The following is a 21,787-nucleotide window of genomic DNA, read 5'->3' as shown; positions in this document are numbered from 1 at the left end:
CAATGTGACAGACAGTGTAATATACAGTGCCAGAAATAAAAACCCAATATGAGCATAAATTATCACATCTGAATGTCAAAATCCTCCCCACCCCTCACCCACTGCCAGGCCTAAAATACAAAACCTTGTGAAAGAAAAAGACGTAGATAAAATGAACAGTACAAGTAATAAAGTAAATAAATAAATAAATAAATAAATGAAAATAAAATAGATAATAAATAATAATAAATAAATAAAACAATAATAATAATCAGCAGAAACCTATTTTTACAGACGTCGGTCAGGTGACGCCATTTTCCTGGAAGTGCAGTACAACCAACAACAAACAAACAGCGAGGATGTAGTCTTTAGACGTCGTGTTCACACAAAAAAGTATTCTTGTAATATGATTTTTTTTAAATATTACGACTTTATTCTTGTAATATTACGACTGTATTCTTGTAATATGATTTTTTTTTTAATATTACGACTTTATTCTTGTAATATTACGACTTTTTATAATATTACGGCTTTAATCTTGTAATATTATGACTTTATTCGTGTAATATTAAGACTTTTTATAATATTACATTATTAATATTACAACTTTATTCTTGTAATATTACAACTTTTTAATATTACGACTTTATTCTTTAATATCATGATTTCAACATTCCGTCTTTTTTAATATTACAACTTTATTTTCGTAGTATTACGACATTATTCTTGGAATATTACGACTTTCAGCTTTAACCCTTTAAACAATAATAAAATAATAATCTTAGTAATTATTGTGTGTGTGCGTGTCCAATGAGCAGAGGAGGGGGCGTGGTCGTCGTCTCCAGCTTCAGTGTCATCTGTGAGTTAAAGCGTCAAACATCAACAGCGTGAACACAAACACAGCGACGACACCGCGGATGGAAAACAAGTGAATATAAAAGAACATCAGGTAAGACGTTAAATTAACGCAGTGACTTTGAATTAAATGTAAAAAATAAGAGTGACGCTGAAGCTTTAACCGGCTCCGTCTGCGCTCGTGTTCATCCGGCGCTGACCGGTCTGATCCACTCGTTATTTGGAAAATAAACCAAACGACGTGGAAATGTTGCGGGTTTTTTCATGTTATGTTGCAGTAGAAGTGAAATAAAGGAGTATAAACGGAACAAGGCTGATGTTTGGGATCGTGAAGACCGTTCATTTCACGCTGGTACTTTGTGTTCTGAGCAGCAGCAGCAGAATGGCGCTGCGTGTGTGTGTGTGTGTGTGTGTGTGTAAACACGATGGTGACATAACAATAAGAACGTACTGCTGCACCGTTGTCTCCTAGCAACAGCTCCACTGCTTATTAATATAGTTATTATTATGATGATGATTTTACACGTGTCGTCCTCTGTCTATAATGTAGCGTTAGCAGTTAGCAGCAGCAGCTGTTGGCATAGTCAATAAGGCCTGACGTCACAACTACTAAATACACCATCACACGCACGGATACGACGATCTGCGATATTATCGTGCACCGCGAAAAGTCGATCCTGATGATTTTCATTAATGTGATAAATTCGTAATCATGAGATAGGGAGGACAATACGGTGAAATATCACAATATGTTGTGTCACAATATTATATCGGGTTTTTATAGCATATCATTTTTTAATTAACCCTCAGGGTTCCCTCGGCCCTTTTCGTGGATTTCTGTTTTTTAATTGTTAAGCCATTTTGTCTGTGTTGAATGGATATAGCTCAAATTTTCCAAAGGATATTTATTTTTGGTAAACTTTAGAAATGTCATCTCAGTTTCTTAAACTAGCCTAAAATGGCTAAGCAACGCGAGAACTTACTAAAGTGTTCCTAGTGGCAGAAAATGGCCACCTTCCCAAAAACTGCTATAAAAACATTATATATTAATTTATTTTTTTCAACTTTAAACTGTCAGTCTTTTAAAGCTACTTCAGCCTGAAATATATAAAATATTAATAATATTTTTGAAATTTTAACCCTTTAAAGGCCGGTTTGTTTTCACAACTCCACTGATTTCTACCAAAAAAACACAAAAACTACAATAATTCCTGTAAAATACAATTCAAGGAATATTTGGTTATTATCATTTTAAGGCCCTAGTGCAGCAAAGTTTCACTGTTTTCTGCACACATTTCTTGCTACTAAAATTATAATTGTGTGCCACTGTTGATGTTGGATAATGTGTATGTGTTAAAAAATTGTCAGAGTTTGTATTTTATGTCCAACTTCATAAGACTTTTTTCTTAGAAGACCACAGTCAGTGTTATAAAATCATTCAATAATAAAAACAGCGAGTCGCCTTTTAGCACTTTAAAGATAGCTCAGCAGCAGGAACAAAAACAAAGTTGGACTTTGGTTTGTGTCTTGCTGAGATAGTTCTAGTATGCAGATGCACTGCAGCCATGGTTATACGTATGGGCAGTAGTGCAGGAGCAGTCATTTTGGAAATGGAAAGACTTTACACCACACAGGAGGCTTTGGAAATGATCATGAACTCCGAGGACTCAGAGGCCGACATGGATGAGGCCTCAGAAGTAGAAACAGACCAGCTGTTGTCCAACTCCAACTCATCTGAAGACTGATCTGAAGATGAGAGTGAAGTGGAGGTGGATGATGCTTTTATGAAGACACACACAATGGTCTCTTCCATCCCCTGAGGAGGCAAGAATGTGCTACTCCACAAATAAGTGTTGAAAGGAAGAGAAAGGAAATATTACAGATGCAAAAGAGGTGACGATAACCTTGATCAGGTACGTGCCATTACGCATCAGTTACACACACATTTATTTATTGTTATTCTAATATTCTTGTCTCAAATATATGTCAGTTTTTTTGTTGCAAATGTCCTTATTTGGCATAACATAAATCATATATGTATCATGGGAAAGAATACTTGGATACTTTTTTTATATTGTTATTTTACGTGTTGTTGTTTTTCTTTTGTTAGGTTGTCGGCGAAAACGCCTGCAGAAGGAGAATAAATAGGTAGCAACTGGCCCACTTCCACAACCTGGTTGATGTTTGGCTGTATAACACCTTTATGCTGTGGTGGGAGAGATGCTGGTGACCCCCCACACATCGAGAGGAGAGGGCGGCTTCCCTGCTCATCAGCTGCTGCAGGAATGGTTGCATACCTGCAGGGTGCTCATGCTGCAGGTCCTTTTCTCATGAGTAAATGTGAGGACAGGAGGCTGTGTCATTTTTGCACTGATAGAAAGACAAGAGTTGGCAGCACCTGCTGCAAATGTAGGGAGTTTACGTGCAAAGACCAAAGCCTGTACATTTGAAGTCTCTGCTCCACCTGAGCTGGACTCTCACACATGCTGCAGTCAGTCAGTCAGTCACTCACTCACTCACTCACTCACTCACTCACTGACTCGCCATCTCTATCTTTTCCTTTCTCCCCATCTCCAACAACACACCTAACTGCCCCATGTTTCATATTCAATGTTCATATTTCAGTGTTCATCATTCAGTGTCCTTCTTTGCAAATTAAATGTTTTTTTCATCATTCAGTGTCCTTTTTTGCAAATTAAATGTTTTTTTCAGGTTCAACTTATTATTGTTTGTTTATTTATCTTAAAACAAAATGTGGTAATAATTATTTAGCAGGGAAAAAAACCATTTTGCTTGTAGTAGGAGACCGATTTAAAATCCATCATATATCACAAGATAAGATTATTAAATTGGATCTGCCACCACAAAAAAACTAACAATGCATCAAAATCAACGTTTCTACCAATCACTGACCCATCTCAGGGCCTAAGTATAATAATAATAAACAAATATTCCTTGAAATATATTTCATGATTATAACTGGAAATAATAGGAAATTACTGTAGTTGTATGGTTTTTGGGAGGGTTTTGTTGATAATAAAAACTGTGGAGTTGCATAAACATAATGGCCTTTAAAGGGTTAAAAATAAAATTAATATTTGATATGTATATTTCAGGCTGAAGTAGCTTTAAAAGATTGACTCATTTAAAGTGGAAAACAATATTAACATCTAATATTTTTACAATAGTTTTTGGCAAGGGACTGTTTTCTGCCACAAGGACCACTTTAGGGATTTTTTTTTTAAGGAACTTGGCGAACTTTCCGACTCGGAAACTCAAAGCAACAACGCAAACATATTTCAGGATTGCGATCTTTCCTTCCGTTGTTTTCTCCTCCACCATCAACATGAACCACAAAAACTGTGTTTCTTTAAAAGCCGTTTACTTTAAATTTTAACTTATTTATGGACGTTACCGTCACGTGAGAAGTGTTTCATTTCATTTGTTTCCTTGAATCCACCCAGGTCTAATTTTACATTCAAATGAGAGTCAGAGCATCTCTCTCTTCCTCTTTCCTCTCTTATCTTTATCTCCCTTTCTCTCTCTGTTGTGAGCAGACACAGCTGCAGCGATGGGAAAGTCGCAGTCACTCTTAACCAAGCACAAAGACGAGAGTCGCGAGACGCTGACCTCCTCCGGCGAGTACAGGGACGGTCAGACGGACGAGGACGGCAAACACGGAGACGTGTCTCAGTTCCCCTACGTGGAGTTCACAGGGCGGGACAGCGTCACGTGTCCGACATGTCAGGGAACAGGCAGAATCCCACGAGGTCAAATATCATTTATTAACACATTTACATTAATATATTTTATATCTTATCAGACTCTGAAAAACATGGCTGCCACCAAGCAAAAACGGCCACTTAAACTAACGCTGCTCGAGTCTGAGATAACGTTATCTGAAGGTTAGAAAGTTTGTAAACTGCACCCCCCCCCCCCCCCCCACACACACACACACCAACCAGTCCATAGAGAAAATCAATGATTTTAACATCACAGCACACAGGAGTTCACAGGAGTTGTTGTTGTTCCACTGCTGCCTCCATCACTAACTTCAAATGTCTTATTTGGTCAATTCGGCTTTTGAAATCCTTTGTTCAGATTTACCTCAGTGACACAAAGTGACCACACAAGGCAGCAGTAGACCAGCAGCTTCTGTTTCCCCTTGAGCTAAAATCACAGTTTTTCTCAATGGGGTTTGGTGTGGGAGAGACATTTCAGTCAAGAAAGGGCTGGCTAATTGAATTTAAAGTTGAATGCGTGTTTATTTTAGCATTTAAATAAATATTAAGCGAAATTATCACTTTGAATTGTCAGTATATAACAGTATAATATAGTTTATAATACAGTAGATAGTAGAGAATAAATATTTTAAATGAGTTTTGACCGATTTGTGCAACGTTTTTCCATAAAGAAGCAAAATTACGAAAATAGTCGTAATATTATTAAAAAAAGTTGTAATATTACAAAATCATAATATTACAAGAACAAAGTCGTCATATTAAAAAAGTAGTAATATTACAATAATAAAGTCATACTAAGAAAGTCGTAATATTACAAGAATAAAATCGTAATATTAAAAGTCTTAATAAGTGTGTATATATAACCTGATATTTATCAATAACCACTTTCTCCTCCCATCAGGTCAAGAGAACCAGCTGGTGGCGCTGATTCCGTACAGCGACCAGCGGCTGAGGCCGAGCAGGACGTGAGTTTGCACTGTTTTCTTTCATTAGCACGGTGTGATGCAACGTCAGCGTCTGAACAGTGTTCACACATGTTTAACACATGTTATCAGATGCTTCCAGGGTCACACTTCTCTCTTTTTCTACAACAGAAAACTCTATGTCACAATATCAGTGGCTCTGTGTCTGCTGCTGTCCGGCCTGGCCGTGTTCTTCCTCTTCCCTCGATCCATCGACGTCTCTTACGTGGGAGTAAAGTCTGCGTACGTCTCGTACGACCAGGACAAAAGAATCGTCTATCTCAACATCACAGTAAGACAACACACGACGGCGCAGTTCTGTGCTGTCTGTAAAGTAAAGCTGTCTGTGACCACGTTTGTTGTTCGGCCTCCTAGAACACGCTGAACATCACCAACAACAACTACTACGCCATCTCTGTCACCAACATCACGGCACAAGTGCAGTTCTCCAAGACTGTGATCGGGAAAACCAAGTACAACAACAGCACGGTGATCATTCCACTAGACGAGAAACAGGTGGGTCGCCATGTTTGCTACCCCACACAGAGGAAAATATAGAACTAGGGCTGCAACTAACGATTATTTTCATAATCGACGATCAGTGTTTGTCAAACCTGGAAATGACGATGTTCTCAAATGTATTTGTTTTTGTCCACAAACCAGAAATGATTTACTTTTAATGAATTCTTTGTTTTAAAGAATAAAGAAATAAAATATTCACATTTAAGAAGCTGAAACAATCAGAAATCTATTAATATTCAATTAATAATCGATAATCAAACGATTAATTTAGTAAACGATTAATAATCGAGTCATTGTTTCAGCTCTATATGGAATTTTAGACGGCTCTAAATTAGGTCAGAATTATGTTTGTGGGACTTTTCTGACATAAATTGCAATTACAATTGGATTTAAAGAAAGGTTTCCATTAAAAATGTATCATTAAAAAATGAACTACTGTACTTCTGCAACAATAAGAACTTTTCATTTTCAAAGTTTCAAAAGGTTAGCGATTGGCTAAACTTTTTTTTTTTTTTTTAAAGCCACAATTCTTTAAAAAATCTTAAGAATATGTTTTTCCCACTTCATCTCATTGTTACACAGACTTTTCCAACTGGAGATTAACATTTGAAAACCTCTTTCCGCTCTGCACCAAACCCCATAGAGAAAATCTGTGATTTTAGCTCGCAGGGACACTGCAACTAACGATTATTTTCATAATGGACGATCAGTGTTTGTCAAACCTGGAAATGACGATGTTCTCAAATTTATTCGTTTTTGTCCACAAACCAGAAATGATTTACTTTAATGAATTCTTTGGTCTACTGCTGCCTCGTGTGGTCACTTTGTGTCACAAAAATAAACCAAAATGAAGGGTTTCTAATGTTTGAGCTAATGTTTAGGACGGGGGTGGGGGACGCGACAATAAGCCGTGTACACGAATGAATACAGCATCTCACCCAGTCAAGATCCTGCACTCTGGTGGACACAACAAGCGAAGGTCCAAAAACCTGAGCCGTCTAGAGACAAAACTCTCCGCTCCGCTTTTTTCTTCTTTTTTTTGCCCCTCATTTTTATTATCGTTGCTTTGAAGGTCAATAATGGACATTACAGCCGTGCTTTTGAGCCTAAAACGAAGTAGTACACTGTAGAATTTCCACCCCCGAATTGCTGCTGTTGTTAAAATAAATTTAAAAAATCGACACGTGGACCTCGACAATCGACTCTCAAAATGTCTGAAATTCCCATCCCTAGTGTTCTGTTGAATTCAAGCACATTGAATACGAACTATGTCCACGTTTTAAAACATGATTGTTTTTGACACACAAAAATGTGAATTTAAGTTGCATTCAGATGAAAAAAAAAATTAAAGTTTTAGTGCAAAAGAATTAAGTGCTAGAAATTGTCTTTTAAAACCCTAACTCTGAACAACACACATACATGGAGAGAAAATCCACAGCTGCTGAACATATTAAAACCATTTTTCCTTTGTTTACAGACTCACAAACAGCTCTTTGTTACAGACACACAACACTCACACACTGGTCACGTGACAGCTCAAAACTCGTATTGTCACATATTCTGTTGCCAGAGACAAAACTGAACCATTATTTTGATAATGATTTCCTTTTTGTGTAAACGGTGTTGTTGCAGATTGACTACACTGTCCCCACCACCATCGCTGATGAGATGAGTTACATGTTGTGAGTATTTGTCACTTTAAACGGTTTAAAAACATCACTCTGGATCTTTGTCATTATTGATCTTCTTGATCTTCGTGTTATTCTCTGTTTTTACAGCGATTACTGCACTTTACCAACCATCAAAGTTCACAACATTGTGGTCATGATGCAGTGAGTATATTCACACTTTCATTTTTGTGTTAACACCGTCATTATTTCACAGTTTATGACTTAATATTCTGCTATAAAAAATGTCAGCATCAGAATCACAGGGCCCGATATTGGCTAGTTGGCTCTACAGCGCCCTCTAAGGTGAGACAAAATTGAGTTCCGTTGAATTTCTCGAAACTTGGTGTGAAGATGTTATAGACCAAGACAAACCAAAAAGTTGACCGTAACCCTCTGCGTTTTGGCCACCATTCGCACGAAACAGGAAGTGCCCTATGACTTCGGCATACATCGAGTTCCGTTGAATTTCCCAAAACTTGGTGTGAAGATGTTATAGACCAAGACAAACAAAAAAGTTGACAGTAACCATGGCCTCGATTCAATGGGAAGTCAGCCATTTTGAATTTTGGCATCCATTTAGGCGATTTGCACCCTATGTATATGAGCTGAGACACATCAAATCCGATTGGAAGAATCTTCCTTCTTCCTCCAGGAAAAGTTAGGTTTCAGTATTGGATTATTAACGTTAATCTGTCTTTGTTTTGTTCAGGGTGATGGTGACAACGTCGTACTTTGGACACGCGGAGCAGGTCTCCCAGGAGATGTACCAGTACGTGGACTGTGGTGGAAACACCACGTCCTTACATGGACGCGTGCAGGTTTACCAGTAAGACGAGGGGAAACGCGCGCACGCACACACACACACACACACACACACACACTGCTGTAACTGAGGCTCTTCTTCTTTGCACAGCGGCGACGAAATGAAAGGACATTTATCGACGTCTCGTTTCTTATGTATACATCCTTTTTACTTTCCTTCAAACACTCACAGGTCAAATGTGATGTGAAACTCATGTGAAGCGGTTTGTGCGACAGCTTTCCTGATGATCTTGCGTCGGGGCTTGTCACGTCGTAAATAAAACACAAACAGAGAGAGATTTAAGTTCATCTTTGACTTCAGTGGAATGAATTCCCTTTATGTTTATACTTCTTGTTACTCTTCAAAAACCCAAAAACAGGACAGGAAGGAAGATGTTTCAGATCAGATGCACTTTAGTTTGTTTATGGGATTAAAACAACAATAAAATACAATATTTTTGAATGATTAATGAATGACTAACCCACTCGATAAATGGAACGCCATCTGAGTTTTTACTTTTTTACATTAAAAGAAACATAATTAAAACCACTTCTTCTTTTGTTCATTCCTTTTCGTAAAAAAACAACAACTTTATTCTTAGTATTGTTCAGTGCAATATATTTTATTCATCACCTCCTCACTGTTATTTTCAGCTCCAGTTTAAAAAAAAGTCTGCTCATATTATTATTATTGTTTGTCAGTTAGGGCTAAACTACTGTGAAAACACATAATTTTCTTTTGTATGAAGTGGAAAAAAGGGATGTTGATGAAAAAACAAAAGGTGTATCAGGCACTAATGTAATAATAACTGCCTATAATTTAACAGTTTTCTGCTCTTACTGTAATAAAAAAAATAATCAACAACTTATTTTTAAAGAATTACTGTTTTTGGTCCATAAAATAAAATGTTAAATGTCGATCATTGTTTGTCCACAAACCAAAAATGCAGTTTTAATCAATTTCTTTTAATAAAAAAAAAGAAGAAAAAAAGTCAATATTCACATTTAAGAAGCTAAAAAAAAAATCAAAAAGCATAGTTTCAATAATACATTCAACCCATTAATTATACAGAAAGCTATTAACGATTGTTTAATTGTTGTGGCCTTAAAATAATGGATATATCAATATCTGGACATTCATTTAATTAGCATTAATGGTGATGTATATTAAAAAACCCTTGTCTCAAATTTCACAATTTTTTCAATGTTTTATGTTTTTCAATCCTGAAATAGACATTATTGACCAGTTATTCCATTAAAAGGTGATTTATTTAAATTCAGGACAGTTATGGAAGTTATTAAGAATTATCATTATTATTATTGGCTGCTACAAATTACAGCGTGGTATTGAAATACAGGAATGTGTAAAGTATTTTAGGATTTATTACTGGTTTTGCTTTAAAATAAATTTTTATTATGATTATTCAGAACACTGTTTCTTTGTTTGTTGTGGGAGTGACTTTCTTCTCTTTCGTTTGTTTTTTCATGTTAGTTTGTGTCGTTGAGATTAATGATCCAGTCTGAATCTTCTGATCTTTTTTTGTGCGATTTTTGTTTGGTTCATATTTGTACAGATGATTAATTCAACGTTATTAATAAACGGCCACTTTGATCATATTTGATGTGAGATACCAGACATCTCTTTGTTTTGTATTTTTGTTTTTCTTTTCAATGCATGAAGCTTGAAATAAAAAAACAAAAGAATTCAACTTCATCATTCACTTCTTTCTTGTGTTTTGCTTGTAATACTGTCTTAACACACTAGGTGGCGCCAACAGCTCGATTAAACCACAGCATCAGTCACCTCTGCAGATGTTTTTTGTCAGACTTACTCAATACACCATTAAAAATACACAAATATAACTCATATTAGTATAAACAATGCAGTTTTACTTATTTATTTGTTACATGGAGCAAAATAAACAGACACAATTAACATTAAGAAGCTGAACTAAAAAAACTACTATAAAATGCTTATTAATCAAGTTCTAACTTATTTTGACAACTGATTAATACATTTGAGCATTTTCCAGCTTCTTAAATGTGAATATTTTCTAATTTCTTTGTTCCATACAAGAAATTAATCAATAAAAAACGGAATAATTTTGTTTTTTTGGACAAAAACAAGACATTTGAGAACATCATAATTTCCAGGTTTGATAAAACACTGATAATATTGAATTTTATTGACTTTATTGATGAAAATAATGATTATTTGATACAGCTGGCAGAGTCAGTCTCAGTCTTCACCACGAGAGGTCAGAAACCTCTATTCAGATCCTCCTAAACATCCGTACATCATAAAGAGATATTAAAGCATTCATCAGTTAAAAAAATATAAATTTGATTATGTTTGCACAATCTTAGAGAAGATATTCCGTTTCTTGTACGCTTGTTTGTATAATAACAATACATTTATTGTCTTCAAATACAACCAAACTTACATTTTGTTCCCAAATATAACAAATAAATCCCACTGGCTGTAGATTCTTTTCACTATAATGACACTGCACTGTACTGTTATGAGACTGTGAGTCTTCATTCTAACATCTTGTGTCTTGTGATCACGTGAGTTCACATCTGTTAAGCTCATTAAAGCAGCACCACTTCACTTCCTGTCTGAGATCCAGGTCAGTGGTTTTTGGACCAGAACAACACTGCAGGAGGACCAGGAGGACAAGGAAGAGGAGGAGGAGGACATTTGTTCGTGTCCAACCCCAACTTTTCAAATCTTAGTCCTACACTTAAACACCAGTACCTCAAAAATGAGGTTCTGCCTCACTAGGACCAGGTTTTGGTCTCCATGAGGACTGCAGGTCCTGACACGATCAATGTTTATGTCTATAAAAGACTGGCCACTTTATTAGGTACAGATGACAATGTTTCTGCTGCTTTATCTCATCTACTATAACCATTGTAATTAATTGAATAGATTAAATCAGTTTGAGTGGTTTATTTAATATTTAAAACAAGTTCATAAGCTTCGTAAATGTGAATATGTTCTGGTTTCTTTGCTCCACGTGACAAAGGAAATATTAAAACTGGATTTCGATTGAGAACATCATTTACCGGTTTGACAAACATTTTCTGGAGCAAACAGGTGAACAAATAATGAAAATAATCATTAGTTGCAGTCCTATTTGAATTACTGTGGTCTTTCTATCATTCTACAGCAGTCCGGTCGTTCTCCTCTGACCTCGAGCATCATTTTAGGTTGTTAAGACATTTTCTTTTTTTCACCACAATTTTAGCCACTTAAAAGGGTTCTGAATTGATTTTCTCTATGGGGTTTGGTGTGGGAGAGTGAGTGGTTTACAAACTTCTAGTTTCTGGTCGTAAAAGTCCGTCTACACAGTACTGTACTGTTATATAAAAATATTACTATGGAAAACAACTTTTTGACAAGCTTCCAGGTCACATATTTCAGTGTACAGACTGGTGGTGCAGAGGTTGTGTTATTGTCATTAAAGCAGACTTTCCCCTCACCCCACACTCCACATAAGCCCAGACACTTCCTATCACTAGCCTGCTGCAAGGAAATGTCTTTTCCACATGTGCTCTGTATGAACACATGTGTGAAAACAGACCGTTCTGTCATATACTGTAATTCAGCTCACACAAGTGTTCCATTGCTTTTTGTTGAACAGGAACGGTCTTAAAAATCTACCGATTTAAAAGATTCTACAGCAAAAACACTCTAATTCTAACACTATTTGTTTTTAGCGCTTTTAAATAAATCAGTATCTGGTAGCCTGTTTTATAAAAACTGCTTATAAACACAAATATATAACATTGATCAACATCAAATTTATTGTCTAAGTTTTTTTTAGCTGATTTAGGATAATTTGGTGTGCTGAATCCAAAAATCCTGTTGGTTTTGCTCAATGAGGTCAACTTTCTGAACAAAGCTACATATTTGTTTACATGTACGGGTATTTTCACGTCATATGATGCAATATTATTTTATATTTCTTGCAATAAACAAATTCTGAAGAATTTGCATGTGCTAACTTATGAATAATTGTGTTTTATATATATATGTATATTACAAGTGAATGAAATGGTTTCGATTAGAAAAATAAGCCTGACATATTCTGCTACATCTGCGCTGCATACACAATTGTTCCTAACAGGAATCTAGTCACGACTTTCATAAAGCGTGCTTACCATGCTTATTTTGGTATTAAACTTGGTGACCAGGATGAAGTCAATTTAAATCAATTTAGTCAGAAGATCGGAGTTTTCAAAATCAAATTAGCGATAACGATATAAATCATGGCGAGCAAATTTGTGCGTAACATATCATTTTGAAAGGGTGACTTCATTATACTCCTAGAGGTACATATGTGACATATGTGCTGGTTTATCTCACAGTTCGACAGCAATTTACAGGCAGGAATTCAAAGTTTGTGTCTCTTTGTAAACCGCTGACTCACCCATACCAAATCCCATAGAGAAAATCAGTGATTTTACAGCACTGCACACAGTAGTTGTTGACCTACTGCTGCCTCCTTAAATTAGTTAAAAGGTCTTATTTTGAAACTTCTGTGTTTGAGATACATGACTCAGTTTAGCTCAGTGATATACATTGACCACAGGAGGCAGCAGTAGACCAGCAGCTCCTGTGTACCTGTGAAGCTAAAATCACTGATTTTCTCTATGGGGTTTGGTGACTGCGGTCAAGCCAGCCGTGGTTCGCGTTTGCCTAGTCAAATCAGCCGCAAGTTTTTTTCTAGTGCGCAAATCTACTTACATTTACGGTAATCGTAATGAAACCGCACTAAAGAGCTGGGAGTGACTGTGAGTAGTTCAGGATTCATACACAACTGAACTAATTACTTCCCAGAGTGCCTGCATGGATAATATGAAGTACTTTTCAGACCACCCTTGGGAGCAAGGACTAACCAGAATGCATTGCGTGTTTTGACAAAACAAAGATGGCGCCGAAAGCAGCGAAACGAGTATGCTACAAATTAAGTATTTTCCTTGTTAATAGAGAGATAAAAATTATGAAAACCATTGTATTATCTTAGTTTAGGCCCTTATTATGGATTACTTGCGTCATTGTTGCGTAACATTTATTTTTATTTTAAGATCTTTTGTCAATAGCCGGCCAGTGTGGATAAGCGACCGTTTGCTATCATTTACTTTTCAATAAGCCGTGGTGTGCGGTAACCGTCAGCTGAATATGTCCGTGGTTGTGGTATTTGTATGAGTATCATCTTATAACTAACTGACAACCTAATAACTTGACTGACAAACGGATCGTAATAAATAATCGTGACGTAAATGTGTTCTTCTTCTTTTTTGGAGTTGACAGAATGTACGCAGCTTTCGCATTATTCTGTCCCCTACAGTCTGAAGACGTATCTGCATTTAAGGAGTGTCCCATTTCTAAGTGACAAAATCACCCTCAACACTTGGTTTTGAGGGCCAGTTAAGATTGAGACCAATCTTAATCTTGAAGTCCAAGATTCATACACTATTGAACTAAGTACTTCCTAGACTACCTGCATGAATAATATCATGTACTTTTACTGTGTACTTTTTGAGCAATCCTCTGTCAAAATACCTAACAGAGGACAAGATTAAGTCGATTTCACCCAACTTTAACATGGAATAAAAAGCCTTTTTTCCATAAGTAGTCCAAGATACGTACACTAAGTACTTCCTAGACTACCAGCGTGAATAATATGACGTACATTTACTGTGTACTTTTTGAGTAATCAGTTATCAAAATCCTTTACAGTGTACAAGTTTAAGTCGATTTCGCCCAACATTGTCATGGAATTAAAAGCTTATTTTTCCATAAGTAGTCCAAGAACCACGACTGGTTTGACCGCATTGTTTGGTGTGAGAGAGCGAGTGGTTTACAAACGTAAGATATGTGAGATAACGCTGTGAACATGCTTTTAAGAAGTCGTAGACTTAAACTGGCGTGGCTTTTTAAGAACTAAGTCATTTGTGAAGTAAAGTGAAGGGAAAATCACTTTTACCTGGTGTCGGCACCGGCAGCCATTTTGTTGTTTCTCCACACACACACACAGAGAGAGAGAGAGAGAGAGAGAGAGAGCGAGAGCGAGAGAGCGAGAGCGCACTGCACAGTAGTTAGCTTCATGTAGTAAGCTTGACGTTTTAGCAAACGTTAGCTAACAACGTATTTTTTAGAAAAGTACTTTATTTCATTTTTATTTAGTGTTTCTTTTTGGGGGGAAAACTTTAAAAAGAAAGCACTCGTGTTTCATCCGACTCACGGTCAGACAAACATTAGTTATGTGGGCGTACGGCGAGTTTTAAACGACTCCCGCCAAACAGCGGGGTTTTCCCGACTCCACCTTCGCCACCGCCCGCGTGCTCCGCCTCCTCCCCGGCACCAACCTGCAGTTTCCCTGCCTCCAGCAACGGGGGTGACTCGGAGTATCCTCTCCTCCTCCATCCCATCTCCGTCCTCCTGCGTGTCTTTCCCTTCTATCCCTTCTCCTTTTTCTCCAGCTCAGACTCCAGAATCCGGCCATGGCCTCGTCGAATCTCCTCGCGCCCTTCGCCTGCGTCGTCGCCCTGTCGTTCGCCCTCGCCGCCGCAGGCTCCGATGCTCCGCGCGGCGTCGCCGTCGGTTTCGTGTTCGACCCCAACGCGAAGTGCGAGCCGCCTTGCGAACACGCGGGAGTGTGCATCCGCAACAACACATGCTTCTGCTCGAGAGGCTACGAAGGAGAGAGCTGCCAGTATGGTGACGATACAACTACTTTATTTATTCATTTAATACATTTATTTTCATGTATACATTTTTATATAAGTGTATGTATTTATTTTTATTATTACTTGGGAATTCTGTGTCAGGACAACTAATATTTACCTGTTTTCTTTGTCAGTATTCTATTAAAAATGTATATATGTGTGTGTGTATGTATGTGTGTGTATATATATGTGTACACACACATATATATATATATATAAATATATATTTATACATATACATATATACACAAAGTGTTTAATCTTCATGTACTTCATAATAATATAACATTGTAATCATTCTTCAAAAAAATCCGTAAAACATGTGTAAAAAAAAAACTAACTCAAAGACACTGATATAAAAATAAATTATAACAATCAATAAACTTTTCTTTATTTTTATATAAGAAAAACTTTTTTCTTATTAGTTTCTTGGCAAAACTAACTGTATGTGTAAAATTAATGAGATTGTACTTTATGTATTGATATATGGTGATAAAAACAGGGCTCATTGATTTACTAGGCTTTTGGACCAATAATAATAATAATAAATATAATAAATGTGTTTATAAAGCACTTTTTATGCATTAAATAAAGACAGCATACAGTAAGATTAGCATAAAACTATTTAAAACAAATAAAACCAACTTTTAAACTAACAAAACTGTTTAGTTTCAAATTTCAGTTTCCGGTCATTAGTTGAACAAATTGAAATAGTTTCCTGTTATTTTTTTTATTGTTTGGTGAACGCTTTAACAGAACAGATGACTTCAGCGTGACACTTTAATTTACAGTTTCCTATAAAACCCCTTTCCTCCTGTTTCAGTGTATTTTATTGAAAGTGCAGAGCAGTGACGTGAAAAGCCTGTGTTTTATTGTGTCCATGCAGCCAACTGTTTTCCCAAGTGTAAGAACGGAGGAGTTTGTCTTCGTCCTGGAAAGTGCAGATGTCCCGGCGGATACGGAGGACGATACTGTCACAAAGGTAAAGGGTTAAACGCCAAATGAGAAGAAATCCAGTTTGACTTCAGTTCTGCTCGCTGTGAGGATTCAGAGAGGATCATTTTACCTGTAAAACTCTGATGTTAACCACAATTGAACCTAAATCAGCTATTAATGCAGCTAGTATAAAATATGGTATAGATATGGTCATTCGTTTTTGCTAAGTTGATTTGATCGTAACTTTACGATTTAATTTTAAACGATTGAAACGACTTGAAACGATTTAATTCTAATATATAATGATTCTTCAGTAAACCTTTTAACATATGCGTCTTTATCCGCAAATGTCATCGTATATCGGCTGATTCCGATGTACAGTCGATAATCATATTGAATATGTTTTTTTAAAAGATCGTTCTATTCGATAATGAAATATTTGCCATTTATCGTTTCTGGTAATCAAATCTCGCGAAACTTGGTGAGACGAGTGGAGTCGGCAGATCACTTCGTCGCTGTGGTGCAGAACCATAAAAACTCTTTTCCGATGCTTTGTCGTTGCAATTGTTATTCAGGAGAACGATTTAGTAAAACGTCTGAATGCAAATCGCCCGACTTTTCCGTGTCGCGTTTTACACAAGCATGAAAATGGGAACCAACCAGGAAGTGAATGTTGTTCTACAGAATCTAAGCACTAAAAAAACTGCAAAAACGCAGAGTTTTCCCAATTTCTAATCGTAAACATGCTTTGATATTTAAGATGGCCAGAACGACACTATAACTAATGACAATGAGTCGACTGGTAAACAGATGTTTATGAACTTTCGTTTAGAACCGTAACTTGCGAACAAGGCAAGTTGATTCTGTCTTCTCAGCACAAAACATCAACAGCTATTAACTGACGCCGCTGACAGTCTGTTTATATTCTGAAGTCACGTTAAATCACGCGGGTTTCTGTGAGATCCCAAATCCTCGGAATGAGGAAGTTGCTAACAGGAAAACAACCTATATTTACTCAAATATTTCCTGAAAATCATTTGTCAAACTACATTTTCTGGACGTGGCGGCTGACGGTTTGCGATTTTTGTGTGTTGTTTTTTTTGAAGTCACGTGTGACGGAGGTTGCTGGAACAGCGGAGAATGCACCGCCGTCAACGGAGTGGCCAAGTGCATCTGCCCTTCGAGCTGGACCGGCTCCAAATGCCAAGAGGGTCAGTTTACAGCCGTATCTAATGACGCCGTTAACACCATCAGGTCACAGCTCACAGTCAAAGACGGAAACTAAACCACGTTCAGATAGACGTGTGTTTTACAGCTTTTTTACATCATGATTTAAGCCTCTTTGGTAGTTTGATTTATGATTTATGTACAGTGGTTACCATATCTGCAGGAGTAGAGCTGTCGACTGAATTAAGCCTGCACATGGTCCAGACTTGGCTTTTATTAAGTTATAAAAGAAGCTGCAACTGGAAGAGTCATAAATCATATCTAGAGAGTAATATTAATGCTCAACATTTGCCACAATCGAAAACTGGCACAAAAAGAGTCAGACTAAATAATGAGGAGGACAAAATGTCTCCATCTCGCTGTTAGACAGGATTTTACAGGAAGTTTGTAAACTACTCACTCTCCCACACCAAACCCCATAGAGAAAATCAGTTATTTTAACATCACAGCACACAGGAGTTCACAGGAGTTGTTGATCCACTGCTGCCTCCATCACTAGTTCAAATGTCTTGTTTTAGGGAATTCGGCTTTTAAAATATTTCATTTAGACTATACTCGGTGACACAAAGTGACCACACGAGGCAGCAGTAGAGCAGCAGCTCCTATGTCCCTGTGAGCTAAAATCACTGATTTTTAGGTCTGTAACGATATGCGTATCGAAATCACGATACTCTGAGCCACGAACCTGTGTCGCGATGTGAGAAGGCAGAATCGCGACACGCCCTTTCTAACTCCCAGTTATTTTTCCAGTCAGCCACATGATATGAGCTGTTAGGGCTACCAAACTTATTGTTATTAGGGGTGTCAAATTATCGCTTCCGGGGCAGCGTCAGACGCAGCGACAAAAGCGCCATAAAACCATGTCTAACTTTAACAAACACAGACATGCTGCATACCCACAGAAAGGTCAGAAACTCGGCTAAAAGCTCATATAAACCATTCTTATGTTCACCAAACACAGTTAAAACACCGATGGATCAAGGACCAGCAGGAGGTGAAAAAAAACGCTCCAGCGCACACATTGAAAAGCGGCACTGGAGCGTCAGTGTGATTATGTAAACAGCGGAGAATTCACAGATTTTTATCACTCTACGACCAAGATTCACGGATCCAGCCCCAAAATAAGAGCAAAACAACAACTGACTTTCAAGAAATACAAGCGGAAATGTTGTCTTACCTTTGCTGTTTATCAAAACAAGTTATTTCCACTGGAACAAAACTGCTTCTAATGAAGAACTACACTTCCCAGCATGCTTTGGGGACAAATCCCAGTCTGATTGATCATTACTTTGTATTTTTCAAAAGTATTATTTTGTTACAGAAAAGAGATAAATCTTTGGTCATTTATTTATTTATGTTCAAATCTATTCATAGTGCTTCAAAATATTGTTATTAAATGTTACATTAAGTTGCTATATAATTAAATGGTGTTTAAATAAAATGTTTTTTAAATAAAAAAAAAAACGTGGAATGTATCGAATTATGGGTCAAAAATCGTGATACGAATCGAATCGTGAGTTTGTGTTTTGTTACAGCCCTACTGATTTTCTCTATGGGCTTTGGTGTGGGAGAGTGAGTGGTTTACAAACTTCAGTTTCTGGTCGCAAAACATCATCTAATGGTCTAATTGCTGCTTTGTGTCACCATGATATGGACTTTTAGTCACAATTAATAGACTACAGTGTGTTTCACTCTGCCTTTTAAAGTATGGGACCCCAAAATAATCACCCGTGACCCACATGTGGGTCCCCAGACCCAGTGTCTCTCTGTGTGGTTTGTTGTATTTAAAGCTCAGATGTGCGTGCCGGCATGTTGAGAATGTCTCACTCTGCTCTCTTGCAGCCATCTGTCCACAGGGCTGCAGGAACGGTGGCAGCTGTGTGGCTCCAGGAATCTGCAGCTGTCCAGAGGGATGGCTGGGCGGAGCCTGCCACACCGGTGAGGTTTTTAAAAAACAGTATTATTATACTTTCATTCTGGTCTGTACTCTCCTCACATCCTCCATAAAGACTTAATATTCTGCCCTAACTGAAGACAATTATCATAATAAAGTGAAAAAAACAGACATGGAAACAGATTTACGTCGAGCTGCTGGATTTACAGCGTTAGTCTTAAATACGTCCACAGTCACTTCCAAATTCTCCAGGGTTTTTTGGCTCTGGACACTTTGACCCCGTCAGTGAGACGGATGTCCATAAACCTCGGCTTCACAGCTGATTAAGTACATTGTTTCAGGGTAGAAGTTACCTAGGGCCAATCAGGAGAGAGGAGAGGAGGTGTGGAAACTACGGAGCAGCAGGGCTGCAAGTTTCTGTGATTTTTCAGCTTCTTAAGAGTGAATATTTTTCACTCAGTGATCAGTGTTTTGACGAACACTGATCAACATTTTCTGACAATTTATGGACCAAACAAGTACTCGATTAATCGATTAGTTGCAGTTTTAATGGACACACAATTTGATAGTGTTTTTCCTTTGTGTTTTCAAGTTGCTTTTATTTTGCATGTGAAAAGTCAGGTTTTAGTCGGACTAAGACAAGAATTCAGTTCTATAAATGTCATGTAAACATCATGAAATCAAGCCAGTCAGACTAACCTGGAAATAATAACACGATTTGGGGCCAATTCCAATTCTTATCTTAAACCTCAATCTTAACCCTCAAGCTCAACCCTAATCTTAACTGGCCTCAAAACCAAGTGTTGAGGGTTATTTTGTCACCTAGAAATGGGACACCCCTTAAATGCAGATACGTCTTCAGACTGTAGGGGACAGAATAACGCGAAAGCTGCGTCCAGTCTGTCAACTCCAAAAAAGAAGAACACATTTACGTCACGATTATTTATTACGATCCGTTTGTCAGTCAAGTTATTAGGTTGTCAGTAAGTTATAAGATGATACTCATACAAATACCACAACCACGGACATATTCAGCTGACAGTTACCACACACCACGGCTTATTGAAAAGTAAACGATAGCAAACGATCGCTTGTCCGCACCGGCCAGCTATTGACAAAAGATCGTAAAATAAAAATAAATGTTACGCAACAATGACGTCAGTAATCCATAATATGGGCCTAAACTAAGATAATACAATGGTTTTCATAATTGTTATATCTCTATTAACAAAGAAAATACTTAATTCGTAGTGTACTTGTTTCGTTGCTTTCGGCGCCATCTTTATGTCAAAACACGCAATGCATTCTGGGTAGCCCTTGCTCCCAAGGGTGGTCTCGGAAAATCTCAATATTGAGGGCGATACAGCCCTTAAACTTGCCCCTCAACTTAATTTTTCTGAGAATCAGGACAGCACTTGCACTATCGGGAGCGCGCATTTTTGAGATTGAGGGTTAAGCAAAGAAATGGAATTCACCCTTATAGTCCGATTACTCCTGCATGTATACAATTAGTCAGACTGGAGATGGATTTACGTTCTGCACACACCAAAATGTCTTCTCTGGTTGTCAAAAACTACCTTAGTCGGACTATTAGGTGTGAAAACTACAGTAGTCGGACTATAAAGTGTGAAAACGACTGTAGTCCGACTATTTAGTTGAACTATTAGTTGTGAAAATGACCTTAGTCAGACCATTAGGTGTGAAAACGACCGTAGTCTGACTAGAAGTTGTGAAAGCGACCTTTAGTCGGACTACTGGTTTGTGAAAACGACCTTAGTCGGGCTACTGGTTGTGAAAACGACCTTAGTCAGACTAAGGCCTTAGCTCATTTAAATTGTGCGTTATTATTTTTTCTGCCTTTTGTTTTTTTGTTACGAACTGGGGGGGATTTTATTTCTTTGTTTGCAGAGCCCTCTACTGGACCAGACAGTAATTACAGCAGACAGTCTGTTTTAAAACAGTTCTTTTAAAAATGAGTGACAGTGTGTCTTTGTCAATAGTTTTTCTTCATTATAGTGTTGCTAACCCTCTAACCCGTACAAAGATGAACACTTATATATTTGAATGTTTTTCCCTCCTGTTGTCCACAGCTGTTTGCTCTCAGCCCTGTCTGAACGGAGGGAAATGCATTTCTCCTGGCAAATGTCGCTGTCGCTCGCCTTTCTCCGGTGCTCGCTGTGAGGAGAGGAAAAAGTTCCACTAGAATAAACTCAGCCGGAGGTCAGAGGTCAATCAGGGACTGAAGGTTACGAGGACGGCTTTAACTGAACATTGTTAGTTTTTAATATTTTTATTTTCATGTTTTATATGAGGTTTTTTTTTTTACCTCGTAATAACTTGTATTATTTTTTTTACTGTCATTTGTGTCAATGAATTAATAAATTGCATGAATTCTCAAAGCTCATTTTCTTTCATTTTCTCACGTTACTTGTATCACAGTGAAAATGCGATGCTAATAAA

The 21,787-nt window shown here is 37.4% G+C and overlaps 2 protein-coding genes across 2 annotated transcripts; both read left to right on the top strand.

Annotated features, from left to right (window-relative positions):
- The first annotated feature begins 798 nt into the window (after positions 1 to 798).
- tmem106ba (transmembrane protein 106Ba) lies at positions 799 to 10,161 on the top strand. Its single transcript, XM_083898163.1, has 8 exons — positions 799 to 928; positions 4,392 to 4,604; positions 5,479 to 5,542; positions 5,672 to 5,831; positions 5,915 to 6,055; positions 7,694 to 7,743; positions 7,840 to 7,893; positions 8,441 to 10,161. Exons 2-8 carry the CDS (start codon positions 4,406 to 4,408, stop codon positions 8,559 to 8,561), a joined length of 789 nt encoding a protein of 262 aa, XP_083754289.1. The 5' UTR covers positions 799 to 928; positions 4,392 to 4,405; the 3' UTR covers positions 8,562 to 10,161.
- Positions 10,162 to 14,949: 4,788 nt separating this feature from the next.
- seraf (Schwann cell-specific EGF-like repeat autocrine factor) lies at positions 14,950 to 21,770 on the top strand. The gene is made up of 5 exons (XM_083895134.1): positions 14,950 to 15,262; positions 16,157 to 16,252; positions 17,313 to 17,417; positions 19,276 to 19,371; positions 21,418 to 21,770. Exons 1-5 carry the CDS (start codon positions 15,046 to 15,048, stop codon positions 21,528 to 21,530), a joined length of 627 nt encoding a protein of 208 aa, XP_083751260.1. The 5' UTR covers positions 14,950 to 15,045; the 3' UTR covers positions 21,531 to 21,770.
- Positions 21,771 to 21,787: the final 17 nt, after the last annotated feature.

Source organism: Microchirus variegatus (genome assembly GCF_963457635.1).
Source record: "Microchirus variegatus genome assembly, chromosome: 1".
Taxonomy (NCBI): Eukaryota; Metazoa; Chordata; class Actinopteri; order Pleuronectiformes; family Soleidae; genus Microchirus; species Microchirus variegatus.
This window is presented reverse-complemented; position numbering and strand designations above follow the sequence as displayed.